At 39.4% G+C, this 10084-nt stretch overlaps 1 protein-coding gene and 1 long non-coding RNA gene across 2 annotated transcripts; both read left to right on the top strand.

The window, feature by feature from the left end:
* Positions 1-7297: 7297 nt before the first annotated feature.
* On the top strand, positions 7298-8551 carry LOC311116548 (natural cytotoxicity triggering receptor 2-like; the record flags this gene model as incomplete). Its single annotated transcript, XM_084191628.1, has 3 exons — positions 7298-7361; positions 7545-7850; positions 8193-8551. The coding sequence occupies 3 exons, from the start codon at positions 7298-7300 to the stop codon at positions 8549-8551; spliced, it is 729 nt and encodes a 242-aa protein (XP_084047754.1).
* A 273-nt stretch (positions 8552-8824) lies between these two features.
* Positions 8825-10027, top strand: LOC311116547. Its single transcript, XR_014611442.1, has 4 exons — positions 8825-8864; positions 9299-9393; positions 9608-9648; positions 9970-10027. It is a non-coding gene; the product is annotated as an uncharacterized lncRNA (long non-coding RNA).
* Positions 10028-10084: the final 57 nt, after the last annotated feature.

Raw genomic sequence — 10084 nt, 5'->3', positions numbered from 1 at the left:
TATCACAATTACAACTGTCTTTCACTGAGAACTGTGTTTTAAACTGTACTCTCCATTATAACAGAACTGTCCCTGTTCACCTCTCTACCTGTTCCTCCTCTGTAGGCAGCAGAACCAGATGATAATGTGGTCTACAGCTCACTAGCTCTACAGGTGACCACACAGGTCAGTGTTGGTGTCTCCTCTGTCTGTTTTACCAGATACCGTTATTATTGTCTATCTGTAAGTTTTACCAGATACCGTTATCATTGTCTATCCATGAGATGACAGTGTTGTGATTGTGACTGAATGTTTCTCTTCCTCTCCAGCAGAGGGCAATAGCAGAACAGCAGTGACTGACTGAGTGACCTTGGTGGAGTCCTTATCCTGGAAGGACAGCCCACTCCCCGCTCCTGTGTCACAACATCTATTTCAATTTAAGGGCTTTATTGTTAATGGAAACATATGTTAACATTGCCAAAGCAAGTGAAATACATAAAAAACAAAAGTGAAAAAACAATAAAAAATGAACAGTAAACATTACACTCACAAAAGTTCCAAAAGAATAAAGATACTTATAATGTGATATTGAGTCTATATACAGTGTTGTAATGATGTGCAAATAGTTGAAGTACAAAAGGGAAAATAAATAAACATAAATATGGCTTGTATTTACAATGGTGTTTGTTCTTCACTGGTTGCCCTTTTCTTGTGGCAACAGGTCACAAATCTTGCTGCTGTGATTGCACACTGTCGTATTTCACCCAATAGATATGGGAGTTCATCAAAATTGGATTTGTTTCCGAATTCTTTGTGGATCTGTGTAATCTGAGGGAAATATGTGTCTCTAACATGGTCATACATTTGGCAGGAGGTAAGGAAAGCTTTGACTATGTACAGACTCATTGATCATAGCCTTGCTACTGAGAATGGCCGCCGAAGGCAGACCTGGCTCTCAAGGGTAGACAGGCTATGTGCACACTGCCCACAAAATGAGGTGGAAACTGAGCTGCACTTCCTAACTTTTGGGTCAGTCACAGTGGTCAGGTATTCTGCCGCTGTGTACTCTGTTCATGGCCAAATAGCATTCTAGTTTGCTCCGTTTTTTTTGTAAATTATTTCCAATGTGTCAATTAATCATCTTTTTGTTTTCTCATGATTTGGTTGGGTCTAATTGTGTTGTTTTCCTGGGGCTCTGTGAGGTGTGTTTGTATTTGTGAACAGAGCCCCTGGACCAGCTTGCTTAGGGGACTCTTCTCCAGGTTCGTCTCTCTGTAGGTGATTGCTTTGTTATGGAAGGTTTGGGAATCGCTTCCTTTTAGGTGGCTGTAGAATTAAACGGCTGTTTTCTGGATTTTGATCATTAGCGGGTATCGGCCTAATTCTATTCTGCATGGATTATTTGGTGTTTTACGTTTTACACGGAGGATAATTTCGCAGAATTCTTCATGCAGAGTCTCAATTTGGTGTCTGTCCCCTTTTGTGAATTCTTGGTTGGTGAGCGGACCCCAGACCTCACAACCATGAAGGGCAATGGGTTCTATAACTGATTCAAGTATTTTTAGCCAGATCCTAATTGGTATGTCGAATTTTATGTTCCTTTTGATGGCATTGAAGGTCCTTCTTGCCTTGTCTCTCAGATCGTTCACAGATTTGTGGAAGTTACCTGTAGCGCTGATGTTTAGGCCGAGGTAGGTATAGTTTTATGTTTCATCTAGGGCAACGGTGTCTAGATGGAATTTGTATTCGTGGTCCTGGCAACTGGACCTTTTTTGGAACACCATTATCTTTGTCTTACTGAGATTTACTGTCAGGGCCCAGGTCTGAGAGAATCTGTGCAGAAGATCTAGGTGCTGCTGTAGGCCATCATTGGTTGGGGACAGAAGCACCAGATCATCAGCAAACAGACATTTTACGTCAGATTCTAGTAGGGTGAGGCCAGGTGCATCTATCTGCCTCCAATATGCTTCTGTCATACCTCTTAACCCACCCCAGAAAGACCCCTCTATCCTTTTGTGTCCATAAACTACTGAAGACAGTCTGCTGTGTTTGTTTTCATTGTCACCACATACACTATCTGTTATAGTAGTTATGTGTCACCCACCTTTTACCCTTGTCACTTGAACTTGTTACATGTTCATCTTATTTCTCTTATGTATCTAGTCAAATGTCCAACACCAGTAACTAATCATGATCAAGAGTGTAAATTAAATGTACAAGCTGTGTAACAAAATAATTATGATGATGATGCTGAATACAAAATGTGTTGAAATTAATATGTATTAGGTTAAAACTAGACCATAAAATACCATAGCTGATATCTGCCACTGAGGGGGTTATGTACATTCAAACAGAAACAGGAAGAGAGTTAAAGACATGTAGAGTTATACTCTTTTTTTTATTTCACGTTTAATTCACATTAGTTGAACTCATCCAAATGTAAATCAAAACTAGATGTTGAACTGACGTCTGTGCCCAGTGGATAGTGCCACTGTCCATTGGTACTTCACTAACCCTGGTGGTATGAGGTGGTGCATGCTGGGTGGTAGTGGTTCCTGTGTGAGGAGCAATTCTGGAGATTTAGATGGAAGATCAGTGACTTTAATCAGACCACTGATGCTGCCAAAATGTTTAAATCATGACTGTATGTCTAGCAAATTACTGTGTGTGTTTATTTAATGAAAATAGCTTCAAATATATTTTTTATAAATTCTTTCCCTAAACCTTCTTTTTCCATTGAAATGCTTGGTCTGGTCGTGTGGGTGTGTTGATACAAATGTAAATATATTTACATTTACAGACCTGATTTGCGGAAACGATCGTCTAGACTCCCCCTTCAAAGTAGGAGGATACATATGCAAATAAAATATGACTGGTCATTGGTCAGAATAATCAGATCAGATTGAGATGCGATGCTGTGGGACAAAAACTCCATCCCACCTGAACAGATTTTGTTTTCAAACAGCTCTTACACCAAAAGGGCATTATCATAATTTTCACAATTTCAGAGTATTATTTCAACTTCATAGTGTGCAACTATCGTAAAAAAACCTGTAATATCATGTTTTTCACTGCACTGCCCTTTTAGCAGTGACTATGAGTGGACTGAAGATAGAGAACACTGACTGGTATTGGTGTAGAGTGGTAGAACTAGAGATGCCTGTTCAAATCACTGTCAGTCAACAAACTATAACACAAGTCTGGTTGGGTCCTGATAAACTATTTAATATGCATAGTTACTTCACATATAATTCAATAATTTTCTTACATTAGCATCACCCTGATAATATGTATTTAGTCCATGATTTACTTCCTCACATAGATGATAGTATGTGAAAAACATAGTCTGCATGTCTATCTGATTGCAATTTGCAGAGCCTCAAAACAATGTTATTCTTATGTAGTTTACAAAAGTTTAATCGGGAGGTCCCGGGTCTTGGATTCTACTAAAACATATTAAATTGTTTTAACATCATCATAGGATCATACCAAGGATAATTTAGCTATTTGATTTAGAATTGTTAAGTATATAAAAATAGAATAACTAAATTATTTGATAAAACATTGAATTTGGCCTTACTGCTATTATCTCATAGAAACACATTGTGGATAAAACACACACACACACACACACACACACATTTGTTTTTTTTGTAAATCGTTTCATTCAGGAATCCTGGTGTTACAATCACCAAAGTGTTTTGACAGTACTTTTTGTTTCATAGTTGTAATTTGGTCATCTGGTTTACTGTAGCAAATCCTCTCCTTGTTGAATCAGACCCTTGGAGTACTTTACCTTCTCCAGCTTCAATGGAATATATAAATGCTTTGTTACAGTTTTTTAAAATCGCTTTGGCACTTTTTTCACAAGTATGTGGTACATTTTCACAACTTCAAACTGGTCACACTTGTAATGCAGCCAGTCTTTCTTTCAAAACCTGTCATTGTGCATTCATTTGGATTGTAAACGTGTAATGAGAACATTGTTTAATCACCAAAACTCAACAAAATTAATATAGTCGTTTCAAATCGCCCTTAGAAGTGCTGAAAATAATATGCTACAGTACTGTCAATTACAGTAGATTACACTGTTTTCACATTAGGCAATACACTTACATTACCCAACAGAATTGACAGAAAATGTATAACTTCCATAAGATTTATACAATGTATAATCAAAGGTGTGATCAATGAAGACATCTAAGGAAGACATTGGTCTGAATTGATGCCGTGGCATGCCTCATCCATGGCCAGAAGGAGGGTGGCACACTCATGGGGATGGTGATCGTACACCTTCCACGTCCATGCTGAAAGAAAAACCTCAATAGGGTTGAGGAAAGGAGAGTATGGGAGCAGGTATAGGGTCATGAATTGGGAATGGGCCCGAAACCATGACTGAACCACATCTGCATGGTGGAACCTGACATTGTCCCACACAATGACATAGGTGACCCCTTCACCTTGACAGGCCTGCTCAATTTCATTGAGAAACACAATGAGGTGTGCAGCTTTATAGGATCCAAGTAATGGCCTACGTCCTACACCACCATCTTCAGAGGAAGCTGCACACATGGAGATGTTTCCCCCACGTTGTCCAGGAACTTGGACGGTCGCCCGTTGGCCGATGAGACTCCGCCCACGGCGCTGAGTTTTGAGCAGGTTGAAGGTCACTTCATGAACAAAGATATAATTGTGATGGTTAACAGAATCATCGCAATCATCCTCTAAAAACATATTTGGTTTAGTTATTTTTACAGTATTGTTTTAATGTGATACTGTGAAGTAGCTGTGCATCAAATAGTAACAGTAATACAGTATATAGTGCTGTACCTGAACATACTCGGCCCACAGTTCTTTCACCCTGTCGTTGTTTCTCTCTAAAGGCACCAGGTCAATGTGTTTCATAGATACCTGCTGCCTCTTCATAAGGTGGCCGATTGTTGGTAGGCTGATGGATGCCACATTGGCAAAGATGTCACCGTTCTCCTCAATGGCCTGCTTTATTTCAGACAGCCATATGTCATTCCTGGCCCTCACCATTTACAACACTGCTGGTCGGTCAGCACACAGCCACGGCACCACCATGGGGTCTTCTGTCAATTCTGATGGTAGAACAGAGTATACTGTCAATAGATCACACTGTAAGAATATTGTAACATGTTTTGTGAATTTACATGCATTACAATATATCATATAATGTAAATGTACTGTTAAAGCAGAGTGCATATCCTACAGACTTACCGATTTTCTTGGCGAAATGTTGTCATGATTGAACTGACAGTTGATCTCTTCAGATTGGGATGAACTAATCAGGCAGCCTCTGCCATGGTAAGGCCTCTATTTACCACATGGTCAACAACGATGGCCCAGGCTTCATTAGACACAACAATTCCCTGCCATCTGCCTCCCTCTCTCTGATGTCCACCTCTTTGACCTCTTTGACGTCTTTGACAGGGCCCATGCCCACCTCTTCGACCTTGTTGATGGGGACCATTCCCACCTCTTTGACCTCTCTGACGGCCCCTTGTCCACGAGCTCTTTGATTTCTTCCTCTCCCTTGCTGTCTATCCTGCTCCTTGTTAAAGAAATTGCAAGTGTTCACACACACCCTTTTACATGGTGACCAATAGTGGTTGACGCTATGTGAAATCAATTAGTACTAATGAATGGTCATTATGTATGGTTATTATGTATCATACATGTAATTTAGATGTTTATACTACACAAACACACATTGTATTTCTGTGGTTCTCATAATCTATATATATTAGACAAACCAGTCAAAAATCAATAGGTTTACCAACGGTTAAGTGACTAACCATTAAGCGCCGTTGAATTAGGTGATGGTCAAATGTTTTTAAAGAAATGAGAAGAGAATCATATGAAATGTATTGTGAGCATTGCATTGTGAAAGGCAATTACTTTATATGAAAGGTGTTTTTAGATGAAACACTGGTAAGTTATTATGTGATATTGTGTGTTGTACTTAGTCAATTGAAAATATGCTTAAAGGTTGTTGTTTTTTTTACTTTTTGATGATCTGTATTGAGTTTTGTACTAAGAGTTGTGAAATATTACCACATATGTATGGAAATTGTACCAAAGCAACAAAAAAAAGTGAGTTTGAGTGTGAGTTTGAGTGTGAAGTAGTTGCTGTGTTGGAGCCAACAGTAGAACACATAGCTCAGTATTTAACATGACGTCATGTAATGAGTTTAGCTGAAACTTGCAGCATTCTGGTAAGGCAGCTTCCTGAACTAACTTTAACACTTTGGCTTGGAGGACATCTGTGGTTATGAGCTGTACATGACAAAGGGTTAATTTCCTGTATAGAAGAGGGATAAAGGGGCCTCCCAATTGGCGCAGCAGTCAAAGGCACTGCACTGCAGTGTTGAGGTGTCACTACTGCCTGGGGTTTTATCCCAGGCTGTGTCACAGCCAGCCATGAGCGGGAGTCCCATAGGGCGGTGCACAATTGACCCAGCGTCGTCTGGGTTAGGGCAGGGTTTGGCCCGGGGGCTTTCCTTGGCTCATCGCGCTCTAGCGACTCCTTGTGGTGGGACTGCCGCCTGCAAGCTGACCTCAGTCGTCAGTTGAATGTTTCCTCCGACATATTGGTGCGGCTGGCTTCCGGATTAAGCGAGCAGGTGTTAAGAAGCAGCGCGGCATGGCAGGTCATGTTTCGTAGGATGCATGATTCGACCTCTGGTCGGGTAAAATTATTACTAAAATCTTTAAAAGAAGTGGGAGAGAGACAGAGAGCGTTCTTGTTGAACGTAAAACCACATCAGACTGGGTTGTGGTCCGGAGGACCCTGAACCGTGACCTGGCTTAAAGTGAGAGTTTGTGGAGGTCTTGGTCTAGTACCCATCACTACATCTCTGTAGCACATGACCTCTCAAATCTATCAATGTCTAGCACATTGAGAACATTTATCATATAGTTTCTTATATACTGAAATATTAAATTTGCCAATGTGGTGTATGTCGCCCAATTATCGAATATTTGTAATCATTAGCAGTCAATTTTTCAGTAGAGGGTAACAGGATAGTAGTGACTTTTGGTCCCAAAACCCTTAGAGAAAGCTGGAATATATTTTAGTGACTATGATTTTGGGGTTAAACTAGTCCATATGATGCAATAGTTGCTATCTACCACGGAGGGGGCCATGTACACACAAACAGAAACAGGAAGAGAGTTACAGACATTGAAGTCTATTAACATTAGGAAGTAGAGTCATTCTGGCTGGTACCTTCGTCCTTGACACACATTTGTGCTCAGGTACCATATAATATACCAGGCAGACTGAAACCTTCACATGGCTCTTCATCTCTCCCTCCTCCTCCTCCTCCTCTTCCTCATCCTCTACAGAGTCTCAGCAGGTATGTGTAACATGTTTCTATAAAGGGCTGAAGTCCAGTGGGTCAATTCACTGTAAACACGGTGTAATAAATCTCAATCATTAACAAGCTGTTTTATAGTGTATAAGCAATGGGATTTTTATTCTGCAGTGCAGATTCTGTTGAATTCCAACCTAAATGTGTTTTGTGTTGATGTGTTCACAGTGAGGTATGTGTCTGTGCAGGCCGGAAGCTCCATCACCATCCCATGTCACTATGATCAGTGTTACATAAATCATGTGAAATACTGGTGTAAAGGGTATGATTGGATTAGTTGCTCCTCTCTAGTACGCAGTGACCATCCTAAGAGCATTGGTAATGCCTCAATCTCTGATGACATCAACCAGAGAGTCTTCACTGTGACCATGACTGATCTGGAGCCAGAGGACTCTAAGACTTACAGGTGTGTTGTGGAGATCAATGGAGGATCAGATATCATGATACAATGGTTCTACCTATCTGTCACTCCAGGTAAGATCCCTGCAACTCTTACAATTCAGTAAAGTAGAATAGGTAGTTCTCAGTAATGATGAGACAATCAGAAATAGCCTGCTTCCACAAACTAAATGACTGGTGTTTTCATTTCATTTCCTGGTAACTGGTTCCTTGTCTGGTAACTGGTATCACCATTATTGTTCAAGTTGACCTGAAGAATACTTTATGTTCTATATATGTAGATTGTGGTGTAAACTTTGTTTAAACTCTGCAGTGGTCGGTTTTAAAACATTTTTATAATATTAATAATAAAATACTTACTAGAAATAAAGTTCTGCTGCTGAGTTCTTTCTTTGGTGTCTGTACCTCTGTGTTCAGGTACTCCAGAACTCTATGTGGACCAACAGGAAGTGACTGCAGTTGAAGGAGGGAGTGTCACTGTCCATTGTTACTATAGTAACTCTGGAGATATAAAGTGGTGCAGGATGGGTGGTGATTGTGTGTCGTATTCTGGGACTTTACATGGAACATCAGTGACATTAAAGGATATCAGTCTGGCCAACAACAGAACAGTCTTAACAGTGACTATGAGTGGACTGAAGATGGAGAACACTGACTGGTATTGGTGTGAAGTGGGAGAACTAGAGATGCCTGTTCACATCACTGTCAGTCAACAAACTGCAACACAAAACATCACTGCTATCAGTAAGTACTTTCTGTTTGGGTCACAAAAATAGTTTAATATCCATAGTTACATCACATCAAAATGATGTAATTTTCTTACAGTAGTATCACAATGAAAATATGTATTTATTCCATGATTTACTTCTTGACATAGATGATATTCAGTGAAAATCTGCTACTGTTTTCATAATCCTTGACAGCAGATTCACTTTGTTTCATCGTCTGAAACAAATTGGAATATTGACTATGAATGTGATGTTGCTATACAACCTGACTATCTGGTATACCAGTAATTTCATTAATGGCATTGTTGTTTTACCTCACATCAACCCAAGCTGAGGGGAACATGGAGGAAGTCCACCAGAGGTTATTATCACTCATTCAGCTGTATTATCCCACATATTATGGCAATTGTTTGATAATATGAACACAAAGAAACATTACAATTCCATCATACACTACAACAGTTAAAGATAACCAAACTCCCTTCCTAAATGCATATAGAGACTGTTAGCACTTCCTCTTGGTTGGAACATTTCTTTGGAGAAGTAGCAGCAATTTTTGTGTTATTCTCACTCATTTGCAAGGACAAGTTGCACACTTTAAAAAAACAACGTTATTTGTATGGTAATTATCTCAATAATAATAATGTAAACTTCCACACATGTGAATAGCTAAATAATTGTTCCATTTATCACAACAGTGTAAACAACAAGTTATTACTTTTTCACAAATGATCAATTTATAATGATCTATTTTAATTGTGTTTTTGATTCAAGTTCTTCTATGTAATCCATCAGGTCCATAGATGTGAAAGTCCTACTGATTCCTTGGGGCATGTTGGTGGTGGTGACAGCTGGTATCCTAGTCACATGGAAGATGTGGACAAAGCATAGTAAGTAGTCATTTTATGTGAATATAAAAAAGGAGAATAGTTAAGAAAAATACCAAATGTGTTGACATTGTGAACAACAGTATATTGCTTGCCTGTTATTGATCTTGAATGGCAAAAAGTATTTGGAGGAATTGTCTATAAGAAATCCATTCAGAGGTATTATTGTACTATAACAAACTCAGAAGTAATTGACATCTCCCTCACTTTATTCCAGAGGACAATAAGGCCAAGGACCAGACAACTAACAACTCAGTGGTAGGATACACTTAATTTATTATATTCTATTATTTTCAACCATCTGCTTTTCTGTTCATGATTTGGGTTCATCTACCATTTAACTCTATTGTTACCTCTTCAGTTGGTTATCAAGGAGTTGACATAAAGGGTCCCATAATCTAACTGAAACAAAGGTCTTATAGCACTCAAGACGTTGAAAAATGATGTTTAAAAGACAGAGAACAGGAAGTTGTCAGTTCACTAAATATACCTCTGACTGCATCCTATCATGGAAACAAACTGTGGTTTAGTTGGTAAATAGACAAGTCCTGTTTCTCTTTGCTATTTATTTCTTTGCAGTCTGCTGACCCTGAGCAGGACATTACATACAGCACAGTGAGCCACACCAGAGAAACAGCACAGCAGGTACAAACTGAATAAACCTGGTTTTGGTCTGTGGAGATCTTGGACTAGT

The sequence above is a fragment of the Coregonus lavaretus genome, assembly GCF_964263955.1.
Source record: "Coregonus lavaretus genome assembly, contig: HAP1_SCAFFOLD_10083, whole genome shotgun sequence".
Lineage (NCBI taxonomy): Eukaryota > Metazoa > Chordata > Actinopteri > Salmoniformes > Salmonidae > Coregonus > Coregonus lavaretus.
The sequence above is the reverse complement of the archived record's forward strand: the minus strand, read 5'-3'. Positions and strand labels throughout refer to the sequence as shown.